This window comes from Oncorhynchus mykiss, chromosome 22 (genome assembly GCF_057628025.1).
Source record: "Oncorhynchus mykiss isolate SJ-2025 chromosome 22, ASM5762802v1, whole genome shotgun sequence".
Taxonomy (NCBI): domain Eukaryota; kingdom Metazoa; phylum Chordata; class Actinopteri; order Salmoniformes; family Salmonidae; genus Oncorhynchus; species Oncorhynchus mykiss.
In genome coordinates this window covers 29,326,321-29,347,560 of record NC_143043.1, presented here as the reverse complement: position 1 = coordinate 29,347,560, position 21,240 = coordinate 29,326,321, and the positions used below count along the sequence as shown (strand labels likewise).

The 21,240-nt window shown below is 42.3% G+C and overlaps 1 protein-coding gene across 8 annotated transcripts in view; it reads right to left on the bottom strand.

Moving 5' to 3' along the window:
• LOC110502017 (ankyrin repeat domain-containing protein 10) overlaps positions 1-12,310 on the bottom strand; it is a 35,416-nt gene extending 23,106 nt beyond the window's left edge. For 5 of the 8 annotated variants that reach the window (XM_090215792.1, XM_090215790.1, XM_021579919.3 and 2 more), the window contains exons 1-3: positions 11,188-12,310; positions 6,680-6,832; positions 3,860-3,951 (exon numbers count right to left, since the gene is read on the bottom strand). In XM_090215792.1, coding sequence (XP_090071918.1) covers positions 3,860-3,951; positions 6,680-6,832; positions 11,188-11,385 — 443 coding nt within the window. In that variant the 5' untranslated portion in view covers positions 11,386-12,310. Of the gene's footprint in view, positions 1-2,660; positions 2,763-3,859; positions 3,952-6,679; positions 6,833-10,715 lie in introns of all 8 variants that reach the window. The other 3 variants (XR_016490583.1, XR_016490584.1, XM_021579920.3) reach the window with 2 other exon arrangements.
• Positions 12,311-21,240: the final 8,930 nt, after the last annotated feature.

Genomic DNA, 21,240 nt, shown 5'->3' with positions numbered 1-21,240 from the left:
TAAATGTATGCTCTAACATTCAGTACGTACAGTGCATTCAGACCCCTTGACTACTTCCACATTGTTACATTTAAGCCTTATTCTGAAATTGATTAAATAATTTTTTCCCCCTTATCAATCTACACACAATTTCTCATAATGACAAAGCAAAAACAACTTTAGGGAAAAAAAACGAAAATATTTAGACTCTTTACTCAGTACTTTGTTCAAACACCTTTGGCAGTGATTACAGCCTTGAGTCTTCTTGGGTATGACGCTACAAGCTTGGCACACCCGTCTTTGGGGAGGTTATTCCACTCTCCTTTGCAGATCCTCTCAAGCTCCGTGAGGTTGGATGGGGAGCATCGCTGCACAGCTATTTTCAGGTCTATCCAGAGATGTTTGATCGGGTTCAAGTCCGGGCTCTGGCTGGGCCACTCAAGCACATTCAGAGACTTGTTCTGAAGCCACTCCTGCATTATCTTGGCTGTGTGCTTAGGGTCATTGTCCTGTTGGAAAGTGAACCTTCGCCCCAGTCTGAGTTCCTGAGTGCTTTGGAGCAGGTTTTAATCAAAGATCGCTCTGTACTTTGCTCCGTTCATCTTTCCCTCGATCCTGACCAGTCTCCCAGTCCCTGACGCTGAAAAACATCCCCACAGAATGATGCTACCACCACCAAGCTTCACTGTCAGGATGGTGCCAGATTTCCTCCAGACGTGACGCTTGGCATTCAGGGCAAAGAGTTCTATTGTGTTTCTCATGGTCAGAGTCCTTCAGGTGCCTTTTGAACAAACTCCAAGCGGGCTGTTCCTTTTACTGAGGAGTGGCTTCCGTCTAGCCACTCTACCATAAAGGCCTGATTGGTGAAGTCCTGCAGAGATGGTTGTCCTTCTGGAAGGTTCTCCCATCTCCACAGAGGAAATCTGGAGCTCTGGCAGAGTGACCATCGGGTTCTTGGTCACCTCCCTGACCAAGGCCCTTCTCCCCCAATTGCTCAGTTTTGCTGGGCGGCCAGCTCTAGGAAGAGTCTTGGTGGTCGCAAACATCTTCCATTTAAGAATGATGGAGGCTTTTGCACTGACATGCCCTGTTAACTGTGGGACCTTATATAGACAGGTGTGTGCCTTTCCAAATCCTGTTCAATCAATTGAATTTACCAGAGGTGGACTCCAATCAAGTTGTAGAAACATCAAGGACGACCAATGGAAACCGGATGCACCTGAGCTCAATTGAGTCTCATAGCAAAAGGTCTGAAAACTTAGGTAAATAAGGTATTGTTTTTTTATTTGTAATAAATTAGCAAATTTCTAAAAAATGTTTTTTTTTGCTTTGTCATTATGGGGTATTATTTAGAAAAAGAATGTAACGTAAAAAAATGTGGAAAAAGTGAAGGGGTCTGAATACTTTCCGAATGCACCCAGAACTTCATTGAGCATCTGACCAATTACGCAAGACATTAGTTCTGGGTTAACTGAGATTAGGCAGCGTCTAACCCACAGAAGAGCAAATGTAGGCCTATATTAAAAATCCATCAGTGTTATACCATGCCTTCTAAAATAATCTCTCTCCTCTTTGAGACTGTTCATTTTACATCTGTCATTTGTGGGAAACTGCAGACATAGCCTCTAAAACTTTTGATTGGGCACTTTTGTTTCAGATCACAATATGAACCCATTTACTTGCAAGGAGATAAAGTAGCTGGCACGGAAAGCGTTTTTAGAAGCACATCCACATTATGGCAAGCAGAACTTCATCTGTATCTATTTTAATCATGTCAAACACAGACCTTTCAAGCCCTGCTAGTTGTGGGATTATGCAAGTATTGAGTCATAGTCCAATTCCTCTTAGGTATATCAAATGCACTCAATCAAAACACAAAACAGGACTGGCAGGTTGTATGTTTCTGTATTTGTCCATTTATTAGTCTCTCTGGAAAACATACTGAGGGGGTGAGAGATTAAGAACGGAGGGTGTTAACGATAATTATTTAATGGTTCTTTCTGGAGTTATGCTAACCTAACATATGGCTAAACTAAAAACACAGGACTTGGGTGAGGTGTGTAGTTCACGTCAGGTAAACGACTTATCAGCTTTCTGGAACTTTGGGCACCTGCGCTGAATGGCTGGAGTAGTTTATCTGTGTGTGGTCTGTTATCACCAAACAAGCCTTTTTCAAACGGCAACTTTGTTCGGATCATAGGAGCTGCTGCACAACATATTCTCTATTTCTATTAAGAAAGGTTGCACATTTCTCTTGGATTGTGCATTTAATGTTTCAACCAATCTGCTGACAAGAACAAATGGGGGTAATTAACACTACAGTGTTCATACTTTGTCAGTGTGTCCCTCTCCATATTTCTCGCTCACCATTTACCTGCATGCACTGCACCAGCCCTTTATAGTGATGGGAGACCAGGCTGGCTACATCCTGATATGATAAACAAATTCTCAACTAGATGTTTTTTTATTTATGACAAATGGTCAGAAAGGGACTGGACAGGTGAAACCAGTTTGTTATGTGGCGTTTCTGCCACATTGCCTAAAAGTTTAACCGATCCAATCCTTTCACATGGTTTGGTTCAACGAGGACAGAAACTCAATAAGGGGTTTTGGGACATCATTTGATGTGTTTTCAGTGTCATCTCCAAGCAAGTAAAAAAGATTTTAAAAACACATTTTACCTCCATTTTGTTCAAATCTACCAGGAATTGTCCGTTTCTCCTCTTCAGGTTCGTAATGAGGAAATGTGCATTTGGTCAGGCGCTACAGCTATAAGAAAAACACTTACCAAAGCAAACGTGAACAAAGAGACAGTAATGCTATATTAATTCTACAAATAATAATCTACAGTTTAAACATATCAAAATAATTTGCAGATGGTAAAGCTTATCAACCTGGGTCACATTTGCAGGAAATCTCCACCAAAAACAATAGAGGTATCACAAATATTTTTCTCTGAAAAGACACCGCTCCATGATCAGACTGACTAGTGCAGGAGGGAGAGATTCTCACACACCAGTTTATAGACTAAGGTATTCATCCCTGGCCCGGAAGAGCTACTGCGTATGTAGGCTTTTGTTCCAGCCCTGAACACACACATTCAGTTCAGGTAATCATCGTCCAAACAGAAGACCATGATTAATTGAGTCAGGTGTGTACAGGTCTGGAACAAAAGCCTGCACCTTCCCGTACCTCTCCAGGAATAGAGTTAGAATCCCTTGGAGTAGGGAGTGTTTTGACGTCAGATGGCCCAAATTGAGGAACAGCAGCGGATTGCGGAGCAACATGTTGGGATTCAGCATGAATTTATCAGGAATTGTATTATTGTTCTCCATTTATCTGGAAACATGCATCCTTCCAAAGACATGTTGTTCTGCTTTCCTTGTCTGGTTGCTACAGTAACAGGACTCACACGGAGGAGGAAATCTCAGCAACACATTACTTTTCATAGGCGTAATTTCAGGGTAACTACTAACTAAGGGTATAACTCCTGTAATTACCTTGTAACAAAGTCTAAGTACAGGCAGCTATATTTCTTACCTTTATTAATCTAGTTTTGAAACAAAAAAAATAAGTTCTAAACACAGCATATCTGCACATTAATAACTTGTTACAGGGTAAGAACATGTTATTCCACTGGTAGTCCCTGTGCAGTTATTCTACTTCATTATCTATCCAGAGAACCTAAGAACCATTCCCGAAAAATCCACACCAATTTTCACAGTTTGAACATGGAGCACAGTGTCAACTGTCCTAAAAAAAAAGCACAGCTTGTTTGGGTTTTGATGGAGTCCTCCTGTAAATGTGTAGGTATAGGAGATTTTGGGTGTTACAGTGAGGGGAAGACAGAGCACACAGGGGGTGCAGTAGCACGACTTACTCAGCTTTCGCCCCCTGAATCAGGAGAGCGTTGACACAGTCCAAACTGCCTGCACGGGCAGCCTTATGGATGGGTGTCTCACCCACATAGTCCTGAGAAAGAGGTTATAGAGAAAGAGAAGGAAAGAAATACATTACACACTGTATTTACACAAACTGAAGCAGTTGCTCACATTGGTTTCTTGTGCTGCAATAATATGCAGCAGGTTAGCCTCCCCCCTCTCATTTCCCTTAGAGCAGTGTCTGGTGAGGTCTGCCAGACACCAGGGTAAAGTTCTCCAGAGGCAGAGTGAACTCTTCACCCCAGCTGCACGGCGGGCCACACGGATGTAGAGTATCACGCATGAGAGAAAGAGAGAAGGCAGTAGAGAGAGAGGGAGAGAGATGTAGAAGGCTGTGGCAAGAGCGAGCATTGTTTTTATAAATAGATCCCTCCTCCATGAGAGAGAAAGTGAGGGAGGAGCTGAAAGAGTGGTAGAGAGAGAGAGAGATTGAGTGTTTTTCCAACATATCCCTCCTCCATACATAACCGCTGTTCTTCACATCCAGAGAATGTAGGCCATTTGACATGCTGTAGTGGTGACCCACCCTGCACCTCATCCCTGGGTGTCTCTATTCATTCCCATACAAGGGAGGGGTTAAAAGAGGGTGATGGGTTTAATGAAGGGGAAACTGTATGGCTATTTTTGAAATGGGTGTTGAATGTTTTAATGTAAGCTGTATTAAAGCTCTATTAGAAACAACAGTAACATTCTGCAGCAAGCCAAGAGTAGAGGTAGGAGTTATGCCATCATGACCTACTATTCAGATGTCTCTGAGTGGTGCAGTGAAGCGTCAGATGGTCAGTGAAAATGTGTGCACACAAGACAGGAGCGTAAACCAAATAACATGTCAGAAGAACAAACACCAATGACATCAAGTCTAAATAAAAACAATAGTCTATTCATATGTAGATAAGCGTACATGTGCACTCACACACACCGACTAGTGGTTTTCTGTCAGTCATTAATAGAACAGCGCGGAGATAAAAGCAGGCTAGCTGGGGCTCGTAACAAACACTGGGTTGAGGAGGTTTTATAGATGTAATAACCATGGCCACAAAACAGAATGGATATCTTTCCTCTTAAAATATACAGTACCAGTCAAAAATTGACACCAACTCCTTCAAGGATTTTTCTTTACTTTTACTTATTTCTACATTGTAGAATAATAGTGAAGACATCAAAACTATGAAATAATACATACGGAATCACGTAGCAACCAAAATAAAATGTATATTTGAGATAGAGGCAAACCCTTTGTCTTGATGACAGCTTGGCACACCCTTGGCATTCTCTCACCCAGCTTCATGGGGTAGTCACCTGCAATACACTTCAACTAACAGGTGTAACCTTGTTAAACATGACATGTGGAATTTCTTTCCTTCTTAATGCGTTTGAGCCAAACAGTTTGTTGTGACATGGGTGGTATACAGAAGATTTGATTAAAGACCAAGTCCATATTATGGCAAGAACAGCTGACATAAGCAAAGAGAAACGACAGTCCATCATTACTTTAAGACATGAAGGTCAGTCAATCCGGAACATTTCTAGAATTTCGAAAATGTCTTCAAGTGCAGTCGCAAAAAACAATCAAGTGCTATGATGGAACTGGCTCTCATAAGGACCGCCACAGAAAATACCCAGTTACCTCTGCTGCAGAGGATAAGTTCCTTAGTTCAGAAATTGCAGCCCAAACAAATGCCTCAGAGTTCAAGTAACAGACAGTCTCCTCTTGAGATGTGAGTCAGGCCTTCCTGGTTGAATTGCTGCAAAGAAACCACTACTGAAGGACACCAATAATAAGAAGAGACTTGCTTGGGCCAAAGAAACCCGAGCAATGGACATTCGACCGGTGGAAATCTGTCCTTTAGTCTGATGTGTCCAAATTTTAGATTTTTGGATTCCAACCGCCGTGTCTTTGTGAGATGCAGAGTAGGTGAACGGATGATCTCTGCATGTGTGGTTCCCACCGTGAAGCATGGAGGAGATGCTTTGCTGGTGACACTGTCTGTGATTTATTTAGAATTCAAGGCACACTTAACCAGCATGGCTATCACAGCATTCTGCAGCGATAAGCCATCCCATCTGGTTTGCACTTAGTGGACTATCATTTTTTCCCCAACAGGACAATGACGCAACATACCTCTAGGCTGTGTAAGGGCTATTTGACCAAGAAGGAGAGTGATGGAGTGCTGCATCAGATGACCTGGCATCCACAATCACCCAACCTCAACCCAATTGAGATGGTTTGGGATGAGCATTGGGGTTGGGACCCACAGAGTGAAGGAAAAACATATGTGGGTACTCATTTAAGACTGTTGGGAAAGCATTCCAGGTGAAGCTGGTTGAGAGAATGCCAAGAGTGTGCAAAGCTGTCATCAAGGCAAAGTGTGGCTACTTTGAAGAATGTCAAATATATTTGGATGTGTTTAACATTTTTATGCTTACTACATGATTCCATGTGTTATTTCATAGTTTTGATGTCTTCACTATTATTCTACAATGTAGAAAATAGTAAAAAATAAAGAAAAACCCTTGAATGAGTAGGTGTGTCCAAACTTTTGACTTGTAATGTACGTTCAATCTAAATGTGTAACTGGTACCAATTCAAATGGGTCAAGGGTCAGGTGGCCCAAAGACAGGATGATCCCTTTGATTGGATCAGTCTGAGCTCAGCCCCTCTCACAAACACTGGCTGCTGTCATTTTTACTAAGTCTGTTCCCCTTTTCCTACTGTGTGTGTGTGTTTTGGTAAGTGTATGCATCCATGTGCACTGTACCTGTCTGTTGATGTCGGCGCCAGCTTGCAGCAGCCACAGCAGGCATTCTGGGTGGCCCCCAAACGCAGCGATGTGAGTGGGTGTCTGAGCAAACCTTGTGGTCACCGCGTTGACCCCACAGCCCACCTGCACCAGACGCATCACACACTCCAACTGAGAAGAGACAGAAATATATAGTTGTACACACACACACACACACACACACACAGTTGAAGTCGGAAGTTTACATACACCTTAGCCAAATACATTTAAACTCAGTTTTTCACAATTCCTGACATTTAATCCTAGTACAAATTCCCGGTCTTAGGTCAGTTAGGATCACCACTTTATTTTAAGAATGTGAAATGTCAGAATAATAGTAGAGATAATTATTTAATTCAGCTTTTATTTCTTTCATCACATTCCCAGTGGGTCAGAAGTTTACATACACTCAATTAGTATTTGGTAGCATTGCCTTTAAATTGTTTAACTTGGGTCAAATGGTTCAGGTAGCCTTCCACAAGCTTCCCACAATACGTTGGGTGAATTTTGGCCTGTTCCTCCTGACAGAGCTGGTGTAACTGAGTCAGGTTTGTAGGCCTCCTTGCTCGCACAAGCTTTTTCCAATTCTGCCCACAAATATTCTATAGGATTGAGGTCAGGGCTTTGTGATGGCCACTCCAATACCCTGACTGTTGTCCTTAAGCCATTTTGCCACAACTTTGGAAGTATGCTTGGGGTCATTGTCCATTTGGAAAACCCATTTGTGACCAAGCTTTAACTTCCTGACGGATGTCTTGAGATAGTGCTTCAATATATTCAGATAATTTTCCCTCCTCATGATGCCATCTATTTTGTGAAGTGCATCCGTCCCTCCTGCAGCAAAGCACCCCATAACATGATGCTGCCAACCCGTGCTTCACACTTTGGATGGTGTTCTTTGGCTTGCAAGCCTCCCCCTTTTTCCTCCAAACATAACGATGGTCATTATGGCCAAACAGTTCTAATTTTGTTTCATCATACCAGAGGACATTTCTCCAAAAAGCACGATCTACATCCCCATGTGCAGTTGCAAACCATAGTCTGGCTTTTTTAATGGCGGTTTTGGAGCAGTGGCTTCTTTCTTGCTGAGCAGCCTTTCAGGTTGTCAATATAGGACTCGTTTTACTGTGGATGTAGATACATTTGTACCTGTTTCCTCCAGCATCTTCACAAGGTCCTTTGCTGTTGTTCTGAGATTGATTTGCACTTCTCTCACCAAAGTACATTATTCTATAGGAGACAGCACGCGTCTCCTTCCTGAGTGATATGGCGGCTGCGTGGTCCCATGGTGTTTATACTTGCGTACTATTGTTTGTACAGATGAACGTGGTACCTTCATGAGTTCAGAAATTGCTCCCAAGGATGAACCAGACTTGTAAAGGTCTAAAAAAAATAAAAAATGGATGTCTTGGCTGATTTTTTGATTTTCCCATGATGTCAAGCAAAGAGGCACTGAGTTTGAAGGTAGGCCTTGAAATACATCCACAGGTACACCTCCAATTGAGTCAAATGATGTCAATGAGCCTATCAGAAGTTTCTAAAGCCATGACATCATTTTCTAGAATTTTCCAGGCTGTTTAAAGGCACAGTCAACTTAGTGTATGTAAACTTCTGACCCACTGGAATTGTGATACAGTGAATTAGAAGTGAAATAAATCGGTTGGTAAACAATTGTTGGAAAAATGACTTGTGTCATGCACAAAGTAGATGTCCTAACCGACTTGCCAAAACTATAGTTTGTTAACAGGAAATTTGTGGAGTGGTTGAAAAACTAGTTTTAATGACTCCAACATAAGTGTATGTACATTTCCAATGCAGTGTGTCAAAGCCCCCTGCTGTGTCTGTCCTGCTATGAGGAAATCCACAGGCATCAAGCAAAACAGTATAGTGAAGAAATACAAAAGAAAAGGCCTACAGTATCAGTATTTCCTGCAATCAAATACCTCCCTGTGGTTATTTTACAACCGGTACACATCACACTAGGCTGGGGTGGTATCCAGATTGTCATACCGACCTTCAGCCATACATGGATATTTGGTAATACCACCACTGAACACAAGGGACGCTATTTTCAAACACCACTGAGCCTTTTTAATACGAAGGTTAGCAATGCTAACAAGTGCATGCAAGGCTCTTGATCCACGAGGCGATTTTCTGCTGTTACTGGCAAGCGAAGCTTGATTTTCAAAGACGCTAACCACTTAGCTAAATAGCTAACTAGCTACTAATTTAGCACACCAAATGCACAACTGCAGAGAATTTAGAACATTTTAGACAGTTAACTTAATAGTTATAAGAAATCTTAGCTGGCAAACATTTAGTTGTGAATTCCATTCTGTAACTAGATCACCTGGCTCGTGCTGCACAATGAGTCACAAGGCTCCGGTCTCTCATTGTTGTGTGCTTGTAAACAAACACCACGTGAACGGGTACTACCGGTAAGCTTCATAATGAAAAATTATGTGACCGGTGAAATGAAGAAGGCAATCTTCTTTATCTCCGAACATATTGCACAAGTTGGCTGCAGGTATTTACTTAAAAAGTAGCTTCAACATTCAAATGTATATCAAAATGTAAAAAATTGTTAACGGTATTGAAAAACAATTTGTAGTTATTTCCAAATACTCCGGTATATGGTATACCGCCAAAGCCTAAATCAGACCCAGTTAACCACCACCAGGGCAATATAATAATGCATCAATCCAAATAACTATACTATATTTACATTTGTGTAATGCATCTTATCCAGAGTGACTTACAGTACTGAGTACAAACATTTTTGTACTGGTCCCTCGTGGGAATCGAACCCACAACCCTAGTGTTGCAAGCACCATGCTCTACCAACAGCCTCATGGGACCTACCACCTCACTTGGTGTTAAACCAACCTATAAAAGGGTATTTTTAATGGTTTTATTTTTTTTATTCAAACTATTTGACATGTCAAATGCTGATTTCTGCAAGAGTGAGGTGTGATTTAAAGTGCCAATCCAGTCTTCTTTTCACCTCATTTAACACCTGATTTACTCACATCGCAATAGGTGGTGCAGGTAATTCATGGAGCAATTGGGGGGGATTTCCTTACCCCTATGCAAATACAGTCTGACCCTCCGTGGGAGTGGCTTGATCAAACATCTCTTTTTTGCAGCAATAGTAACAGTGCTGTAGCAGGACATTTATTAGACAAGGATGTAACCTGGAAGTTGGCCATGCTCCATTTTGTTTGTATATTGTGTTTGTGCAAGTTAGTTTTTTATGATCAACACAAGTAAGAAAACTATGCTTCTCACAACCACAAACTGCCTTGTGTTCAGTCATCGAGTCAGGCAGAACATGCCTCAGAGCAGGGTTTTACAAATAGCCCAACAGTAACAGGATACAGTAACAGTGTGAATACTAACTCAGTAGCACAGAGGAGAGTCAACAGCTAGCATACTGTCACTAACCAGGCAGGGACAGGGAAATAGAGAGGGCAGAATGTGTTGTTCTCAGTGTGTGCTGAAAATAGATTGACAATTTATACAGTGTAGCTATTGTACTTTCACTTCTCTCAAATCGATCAGCATCCAGTCAGTGATGAGGCTGATTTGTGCAGCAATAAGGCACTGCGTCCCAGTGCCAGAGGCGTCACTACAGACACCCTGGTTCGAATCCAGGCTGTATCACAACCGGCAGTGATTTGGAGTCCCATAGGGCGGCGCACAATTGGCCTAGAGTTGTCCGGGTTTGGGCGGTATTTTAAATAAGAATTTGTGCTTTAACTGACTTAGTTAAATAAATAAAAAACATGGATTTATAATGTTCCTCTTAGTTAAACAATCAGGTAGGCTGGACTGGGGCTCACCCCGTCCTTCGGTTGACTTGTTTACAATGTTTACGTATACACTTACACATGGGAAGGAGTCCTGTGTGCTTACAAACCGCCTTTTGACGCGTTACAGGTTATTGGTTTTCCAACGCAACCAATCGAGCCCGCCACACTGTAACCGGTGCACATATCAAAGAAACCACACTTACCGAGTTAAACTTACACACAGGTGTTCGGAGCATGCTAGATAGCTAATTAGTACAGGTGGTCGGTCACCTCTTGGCTTCCATCTGTTTTCCGTAAACAAGCGCTGTAACGTGGAGATATGCCCGTGTGGGAACACGTTATCAAGGTGTGTATCAAATTGTTATTTCTGGCTGATATGAATGATACGGTCCTTATGCTTCCAACCCCGTACCGCAAGAGACACATGTTAATGTTCAGACCGAACCGTGTCAGGGAGGGACCTTAACAAAACTCCCCCTGAAGACGCCTTCGTCCAATGACTTGTGTAATCTAATGGAACTAAAGAGTAATGATCAAGGGCTAGCTAGCGTTACCTAGATATTTATAATTCAGTCAGTCCGTCTTAAAATGGCAGCTGGAAACCTCGGCCAAAGATGGTTAGAAACTCTGTGCCTCGGCCTTTTCATTTCTTGGTAATAAAAAAAATCCCATTACCTTTCCAAAATGAGCAGCCCAATGTATGGGTGTCCAGCCATAGAAAGAGTCCTCCACGGCTAAATCCGCCGGGTTTGAGGTGCACTGAAGAAGCGAGCACAACGCACCGATATCTCCATCCCTGCACGCCCGGTGGAGTGGGAAGCGAACGTTCAGAACCTCTTCACTTGAAAATCCCGACTGAATGCCCACCGACATTATCAAACTAATATAAAATACTATTTTAGCAAGGTACCGGTAAACGCAGTCGCCTGTTTCCAAATGTAATTATTGTGGTAATGCTTCTTTGAGTGCCTTTTCAGTAAGGCACCGTCACCCTGCTTGCTTGCAACATTGAGCACACAGAGACAGTGATGAGGCTCGAGTTTCTTGTCCAATGCACCGAGAATAAAACTTGAAGCGACTTGCAAATTCAGGAATGGAGTTTTGTACGCATGACTCGGCACTAAATTCACACCTTATTATCTGATACATGTAATAGAAATACGGCCAATCTCTGCCTGTATCCTAGGCTATTATACCTGCAAAACGTCATGCATGGCTCTTTGCAATTAGATTGCACAAAAACATCTGCCTAAATAACTTTTTATTTCAACAATGAAACATAAGATTGGGTTACATACTGTAGTCTACGATTCACAAAATAAGCTCAGATAGTCTACTATTCAGTATGAACATTTTTTAAACAATGGATTGTAAGTAGCCTATATTCAGCTAAGGTAGGTCAAAACATCCACATATACCAGTTGGGCTATTTTGACTGTGATTTCTGTATGTGCATGGCTTATGCATAAATACGTGTAGCACTTCCTGCTAAGGAAAACTTTTATCCTACTTACTATTACTGTGCGAGGGGATAAGCAGTTTTCCTCTTGTCATGTCAGTCATTGCATACATTAGAGAGCTATTTATAACTTCTCAGAAATGTCCAGATCAACTAGCCCATGTCAGCAAACGTTATTTAGCTAGTTTTTTAGCCCATTGATTTTGTTGTAACGCTTGAGTCACTCAAATATAATGAAACATTGGGGGTCACCAGTTTACAAGGACACACGGGTGTCTAATCACGGCCAGATGTTTTCTTTTTTTAATCTTTATTAAACTAGGCAAGTTAAGAACAAATTATTATTTACAATGAAGGCCAAACCCTAACCCGAACGACCCTTGACCAATTGTGCGCCACCCACTCTAGCAGTGCCTTAGACCGCTGCGCCATTCGGGAGCCCACATGAACACATAAGACATGGCAAAATGTCTAGAATTGCAGGAAATTTGCTTTAAAATGGTGAAAAAAAGTATCCATCCTATGGCAAAATGTATTGAATTGCAGAAAATAAGCGTTAAACATGCTAAATGTTATCTCTACCAACGAGGTGTGTGAACAGTTACAAACAGACTTCTGCCCATAGAAGTAGACCTGGCGCGCGCGCAGAAGGGCGGGGCGCGGGATGTTCGCCAATGCTGGAATAGTGGCCTGAGTGAAAACGTTTGGGAACTCCTGGCCTACTACCAAAAATACTGGTGATTAACTATACCCTATTCTATTCAATTCAAGGGGCTTTATTGGCATGGGAAACATATGTTAACATTTCCGAAAGGAAGTATAGTATATGTGCTCATACTCAGTATTGTTGTGGATGAAGTAATGAGATACTGTCTCTCCTCCATATCTGGGGGTTGTATCCCACCCTGTGGTCGATGGTCTAATTGCAACATGTTTCACAGAGCGCAGAACACAAGCACAGTAAAACACACTCTTGTGATATCCGACAGACGTTTTAGATATTAAAAAGTCAATGTATAGGTAGGTGATTTCTATCGTGTTGCATGATTAATAGTTTTTCCACTGTTCTGTCCGCAACTGCGTTCATAAACGCCATGAAACCCTGAATTTCAAACACAGATTCAACCACAAAGATCGGGGAGGTTTTCCAAAGCAAGCTACACTGTGATTAGGGAGGATAGCCCTATTTCGCCTGCCCCCCGCAATTCTGGAAATATATTTCTCAAAACTATGGATCCGTTCTGCGCATGTATTATTTTACGCACACATTTTATTCTACGTAGCTTTTGCTGCTCACGCCACCTCCCTTCACTCACGTCCATCCTTTTCTGAATAATGATGATGTAGCCTATGTCTCTGCCTCATAACTGAACAAAAACTTCGCACAGATGTAGGCTAATCTTTGTAGTTGTTTTGGGCTTTGTTGGTATGCTTTCTAATGTTTGGCTATGTGTAAAATGGAATACACCTTTTTCAATTCAAAGAGTGCTGACCTTCTCTCTACTGATGATTTGAAGTCAATAGGCTACACCAGCTAACCATCTAAAAAATAATACTTTAATGATTCCTTACACAGGTGGTGTGTGTATACTCTAAAAGTTCAACAAAGGTTCTTCTAAAATCCTCAATGTTCTTTGAAGAACTTTAGGGTTCTTGGCACTGAAAATGACCCCCAAAAAGTTATTCCAAGTACACCATAGGAGGTAGGGTTCATAGAGAAACCTGCTTAGTTGGTGTGGGTTCTTGCAGGAACCTAACTGCCCCACTGAAACATGTGGGTTTGGATTTGAAAGGACAGCAGGTGAAGAACACATTTAAATTAATATCAATCAACAGAGGTAAGAGTATGTCAGCTATAAGAATATGTTGCAGGCTAGCTATTTTGGGTGCAGATGACTGAACTTTTCACTGTTGTGTCTGTGCAGGTATACAGACAAGGAGGCGTGCAAAGGTACGTCAATTGGTATGTTATGCAGATCACATTTACCATCCTCAAACCTTACATCTTCAACGAATATCCCATAGGCCTCTACATTATGGACAAGGTATGTGTATGAAAACAATTATCAATTTAAAAAAAAAATTGTTTTATTCACCTTCACCACAAAAACAAATGTATGAATACTGTTGTGTGCATGTTTTCTTCATCTGTATTTTTGGGGGGATTCAGACTTCACCCTCCCTACACCTCTGATTAATATAACAGGAAACCTGTTCAATCACCATGCACTGCAAAATCATTCTGGCTATGGATACGGAGAACATCAACACATTAACATCAACACACCAGAGGATAAACCCATTGTTCTTGGGGCTCTGCTGGGAGTTTACCTCATATTTTGATTTTTATATTCTGCTTTGACACTAAAACCATAATAAACACTGAAAACTAAAAGTGTGTTATTGTTTACCCCAAAAGGTTATGAGGATCCATTAAAAGGGGTTCTTCAAAGGACTTATAGGGGTTCCCCCACATTTTCAATTTGAAGAACCCCTAAAGGATACTCCAGGAATCTTTTATTTTTAGAGTGTATACCTGCAACTGAATTGTAATAGCTATCTACCCTGTTTCAGTCAGAGGTTGCCGTCAAGTCCCCTCACACGCCCGTCCGCAGGGTCAGGAGGGAAGACAGCCAGTATTAGAGAACCCATGCATGGGATACCAGAGAGGATGTACAATGTTATCTTTTGCCTATTTCTGCCAGCAGGAGGTGCCATTGTATAATTATAGAGTAAACAGTTTATACAGTAAACAGTTTGATCAAAGATTTGTATTACTAAATTAAGATTGAACACAGCCTGTCGTTTCCAATGGGAACAAATTAGTCATTGTGGGCAGAACAAGCAATGAGGTGGGCAGAGCCAAGCACGAGCTAGCGAGATACTATTGGCCCGTTCTGACATGCATCTGCATATTTACGTTAGAGACCGCCTACTGTGTGACGTGCGCAATAACTAAATTTGCCTTTGCACTCCTTCTAAACAACACAATTTAAAACAACTTTGCCAAAGGGTAAAAATCCATCACCGTCCATCTTCAACCACTGCCGGCCGCTATCATCCTAACCAACTTGCCCTCTAAATACACCGCTGCTGTTTTCAACCAAGATCTCAGCGATCACTGCCTCATTGCCTGCATCCGTAATGGGTCAGCGGTCAAACGACCTCCACTCATCACTATCAAATGCTCCCTGAAACACTTCAGCGAGCAGGCCTTTCTAATCGACCTGGCCCGGGTATCCTGGAAGGATATCAACCTCATCCTCATCAGGATGCCTGGTTATTTTTTTTAAATGCCTTCCTCACCATCTCAAATAAGCATGCCCCATTCAAGAAATTTAGAACCAGGAACAGATATAGACCTTGGTTCTCTCCACACCTGACTGCCCTTAACCAACACAAAAACATCCTGTGGGGTTCTGCATTAGCATCGAACAGCCCCCGTGAAATGCAACTATTTAGGGAAGTTAGAAACCAATATACACAGGCAGTTAGAAAAGCCAAGGCTAGCTTTTTCAAGCAGAAATTTGCTTCCTGCGACACAAACTCAAAAAAGTTCTGGGACATTGTAAAGTCCATGGAGAATAAGAGCACCGACTCCCAGCTGCCCACTGCACTGAGGATAGGAAACTGTCACCACCGATAAGTCCACTATAATTGAGAATTTCAATGTAAAAATTCTACCGGCTGGCCATGCTTTCCAACTGGCCACCCCTACCCTGGTCAACAGCAACTCGCCCAAGCCTTCCCCATTTCTCCTTCTCCCAAATCCAGTCTGCTGATGTTCTGAAAGAGTTGCAAAATCTGGACCCCCACAAATCAGCCGGGCTAGACAATCTGGACCCGCTCTTTCTAAAATTATCTGCCGAAAATGTTGCAACCCCTATTACTAACCTGTTCAACCTCTTTCGTGTCGTCTGAGATTCCCAAAGATTGGAAAGCAGCTGCGGTCACCCCCCTCTTCAAAGGGGGACACACGCTTGACCCAAACTGCTGCAGACCTATATATATCCCTGCCTTTCTAAGGTCTTCGAAAGCCAAGTTAACAAACAGATCACCAACCATTTCGAATCCCACCGTACCTTCTCCGCTATGCAATCTGGTCATGGGTGCACCTCAGCCACGCTCAAGGTTCTAAACGATATCTTATAACCGCCATCGAAAAGAAACAATACTATTCAGCCGTATTCATTGACCTGGCCAAGACTTTCGACTGTCAATCACCACATTCTCATCGGCAGACTCAACAACCTTGGTTTCTCAAATGATTGCCTCGCTTGGTTCACCAACTAATTCTCCGACAGAGTTCAGTGTGTCAAATCGGAGGACCTGTTGTCCAGGCCTCTGGCAGTCTCTATGGGGGTGCCACAGGGTTCAATTCTTGGGCCTACTCTCTTCTCTGTATATCAATGATGTCGCTCTTGCTGCTGGTGAGTCTCTGATCCACCTTTATGCAGCCAACATCACTCTGTATACTTCTGGCCCTTCTTTGGACACTGTGTTAACAACCCTCCAGATGAGCTTCAATGCCATACAACTCTCCTTACATGGCCTCCAACTGCTCTTAAATACAAGTAATACTAAATGCATTCTCTTCAACCGATCGCTGCCCACACCTGCCCACTCGTCCAGCATCACTACTCTGGACGGTTCTGACTTAGAATATGTGGACAACTACAAATACCTAGGTGTCTGGTTAGACTGTAAACTCTCCTTCCAGACTCACATAAAACATCTCCAATCGAAAGTTAAATCTAGAATTGTCTTCCTATTTCGCAACAAAGCATCCTTCACTCATGCTGCCGAACATACCCTCGTAAAACTGACCATCTTACCAATCCTCGACTTTGGCGATGTCATTTACAAAATAGCCTCCAACACCCTACTCAACAAATTGGATGCAGTCTATCACAGTGCCATCTATTTTGTCACCAAAGCCCCATATACTACCCACCACTGCGACCTGTATGCTCTCGTTGGCTGGCCCTCGCTTCATACTTGTCACCAAACCCACTGGCTCCAGGTCATCTACAAGACCCTGCTAGGTAAAGTCCCGCCTTATCTCTCCTCGCTGGTCACCATAGCTGCATCCACGCGTTCCAGCAGGTATATCTCACTTGTCATCCTCAAAGCCAATTCCTCCTTTGGCCGCCTCTTCTTCCAGTTCTCTGCTGCCAATGACTGGAACGAACTACAAAAATCTCTGAAACTGGAAACACATCTCCCTCACTAGCTTTAAGCACCAGCTGTCAGAGCAGCTCACAGATCACTGCACCTGCACATAGCCCATCTATAAATAGCCCAAACAACTACCTCTTCCCCTACTGTATTTATTTATTTATTTAGCTCCTTTGCACCCCAGTATTTCTACTTTGCACACTCATCTACTGTCAAATCTACCATTCCAGTGTTTTAATTGCTATATTGTAATTACTTTGCCACCATGGCCTATTTATTGCCTTTACCTCCCTTATCTCACCTCATTTGCTCACATTGTATATAGACTTATTTTTCTACTGTATTTTTGTTTGTTTACTCCATGTGTAACTCTGTGTTGTTATATGTGTCGAACTGCTTTGCTTTATCTTGGCCAGGTCGCAGTTGTAAATGAGAACTTGTTTTCAACTTGCCTACCTGGTTAAATAAAGGTGAAATAAAAAATAAATACAAAACTGCCGGCCGCTGAGCTTCCTCTCATTACCATATTTGGATGTTTCACATTTATACATCCGGTGAAATATCTGGTCTCATTGTTCTATCTGTGGTGTTGTCACATTTTATGCTTTAATTCATATGGAATTCAGGATTTGGGTCGTTGTCAATCAAGTATTTGACCCAGCTCTGCTTTGTAGTGTTGCAAATGCTCATAAAGCTGTAAACTAAGGACGCCCTTGGCAGGTAGTGCTAGAGTTAGAATCTTGGCAAGGGGATCTGGGGGGAGTAGTCAGTCAGCAGAGAGACCATCAGACCCTGGAGAGATAGAAAGCATGAGGCACAGATAAATAAGGGAAATGTTAGAATGTCTCCTTGAGAATAAGAACCTGGACACACCTACTCATTCCAGGGTTCTTCTCAATTTTTTACTATTTTCTACATTGTAGAATATTAGTGAAGATATCATCACAATGAATTAACACATATGGAATCATGTATTAACCAAAAAAGTGTTAAACAAATCCAAAAATATTTGATATGAGATTCTTCAAAGTATCCACCCCTAGCCTTTGACAACTTTGCACACGCTTGGCATTCTCTCAACCAGCTTCATGAAGTAGTCACCTGGAATGCATTTCAATTAACAGGTGTGCCTTGTTAAAAGTTACATTTGTGGAATTTCTTTCCTTAATGCATTTGAGCCAATTAGTTGTGTTGTGACAAGGTAGGGGGGTATACAGAATATATCCCTATTTGGAAAAAGACCAAGTCCATATTATGGCAAGAACAGCTCAAATAAGCAAAGAGAAACGACAGTCCGTTACTTTAAGACATGGTCAGTCAATTCGGAACATTTCAAGAACTTTGAAAGTTTCTTCAAGTGCAGTCGCAAAAACCATCAATTGCTATGATGAAACTGGCTCTCATGAGGACCGCCACAGGAAAGGAAGACCCAGACTACATGCTCTCTGCTGCAGAGGAGAAGTTCATTAGAGTTAACTGCACCACAGATTGCAGCCCAAATGAATGCTTCACAGAGTTCAAGTAAAAGACATATCTCAACATCAACTGTTCAGAGAAGACTGTGTGAATCAGGCTGTCATGGTCGAATTGCTGCAAAGAAACCACTACTAAAGAAACACCAATAAGAAGAAGAGTCTTGCTTGGGCCAAGAAGCACAAGCAATGGACATTAAACTGGTGGAAATCTGTCCTCTGGTCTGATGTGTTCAAATTTGAGATTTTTGGTTCCAACCGCCGTGTCTTTGTGTGACGCAGAGTAGGTGAACTAATTATCTCTGCATGTGTGGTTCCCACTGTGCAGCATGGAGGACGTGGCGTGACGGTGCTTTGCTGGTGACACTGTCTGATTTATTTAGAATTTAAGTCACACTTAACCAGCATTGCTACCACAGCATTTTGCAGCGATACGCTATCCCATCTGGTTTGGGTTTAGTGGGACTATCATTTGTTTTTCAACCTGACAACGACCCAAAACACACCTCCAGGCTGTGTAAGGGTTTTTTGACCAAGAAGGAGAGTGGTGGAGTGCTGCATCAGATGACCTCAACTCAATTGAGATGGTTTGGGATGAGTTGGACCGCAGAGTGAAGGAAAAGCAGCCAACAAGTGCTCAGCATATGTGGGAACTCCTTCAAGACTGTTGGAAAAGCATTCAAGGTGAAGCTGGTTGAGAGAATGCCAAGAGTGTGCAAAGCTGTCATCAAGGCAGCGTATTTGTTTATTTAAGCAATATGATATGGAATGGAGTTCCATGCAATAATGGCTCTATAAAATACTGTATGCTTTCTTGAATTTGTTCTGAATTTAGGGACTGTGAAAAGACCCCTGGAGGCATGTCTGGTGGGGTAAGTGTGTGTGTCAGAGCTGTGTGTAAGTTGACTATGCAAACAATTTGGGATTTTCAACACAATGTTTCTTATATATCAGCCCTCTGATTACAATGAAGAGCAAGACATGCCGCTCTGTTCTGGGCCAGATGCAGCTTAACTTGGTCTTTCCTTGCAGCACTGGACCACACGACTGGACAATAATCAAGATTAGACAAAACTAGAGTCTGCAAGCAGAGCATCTCTTTATTACGGACAGACCTCTCCCCATCTTTACAACCATTGAATATACAGTGGGGAGAACAACTATTTGATACACTGCCGATTTTGCAGGTTTTCCTACTTACAAAGCATGTAGAGGTCTGTAATTTGTATCATAGGTACACTTCAACTGTGAGAGACGGAATCTAAAAAAAAATCCCCAAAATCACATTGTATGATTTTTAAGTAATTAATTTGCATTTTATTGCATGACATAATTATTTGATCCATCAGAAAAGCAGAACTTAATATTTGGTACAGAAACCTTTGTTTGCAATTACAGAGATCATACGTTTCCTGTAGTTCTTGACCAGGTTTGCACACACTGCAGCAGGGATTTTGGCCCACTCCTCCATACAGACCTTCTCCAGATCCTTCAGGTTTCGGGGCTGTCGCTGGGCAATACGGACTTTCAGCTCCCTCCAAAGATGTTCTATTGGGTCAGGTCTGGAGACTGGCTAGGCCACTCCAGGACCTTGAGATGGACCTTCTTCTTACGGAGCAACTCCCTGGCTGTGTGTTTTGGGTCGTTGTCATGCTGGAAGACCCAGCCACGACCTATCTTCAATGCTCTTACTGAGGGAAGGAGGTTGTTGGGGCAAGACCTTGCGATACATGGCCCCATCCATCCTCCCCTCAATACGGTGCAGTCGTCCTGTCCCCTTTGCAGAAAAGCATCCCCAAAGAATGATGTTTCCACCTCCATGCTTAACGGTTGGGATGGTGTTCTTGGGGTTGTACTCATCCTTCTTCTTCCTCCAAACACGGAGAGTGGAGTTTAGACCAAAGAGCTCTATTTTTGTCTCATCAGACCACATAACCTTCTCCCATTCCTACTCTGGATCATCCAGATGGTCATTGGCAAACTTCAGACGGGCCTGGACATGCACTGGCTTGAGCAGGGGGACCTTGCGTGCGCTGCAGGATTTTAATCCATGACTGCGTAGTGTGTTACTAACGCTTTTCTTTGAGACTGTGGTCCCAGCTCTCTTCAGGTCATTGACCAGGTCCTGCCGTGTAGGTCTGGGCTGATCCCTCACCCTCCTTATTATCAATTTCTTTCAAACATCAGTAAATTGTGTCAGTGCAGTACACGTTGTGTGTCGTTCTCAATAAGCATGCTAAACGTCTTAATTTGTTTACAGAGAAATAGCATTATATTTGGTCTAACAATTTTTTACACAACAGTTTGCTAAGAGGTGGCAGCAGACTTATAGGTCTGCTGTTAGAACCAGTAAAAGGCTGGTTTACCACTCTTGGGTAGCGGAATTACTTTGGCTTCCCTCCAGACCTAAGGACAAAGACTCTCCTCTAGGCTCAGATTTAAGATATGACAGATAGGGGTGGCTATAGAGTCAGCTACCCCCCTTAGTAGCTTTCCATCTAAGTTGTCAATGCCAGGAGGTTTGTCATTATTGATCAATAACTATTTTTCCACCACTCCCACACTAACTTTACAAAATTCAAACTTGCAATGTTCTTCTTTCATTGTTATTTTTTTATG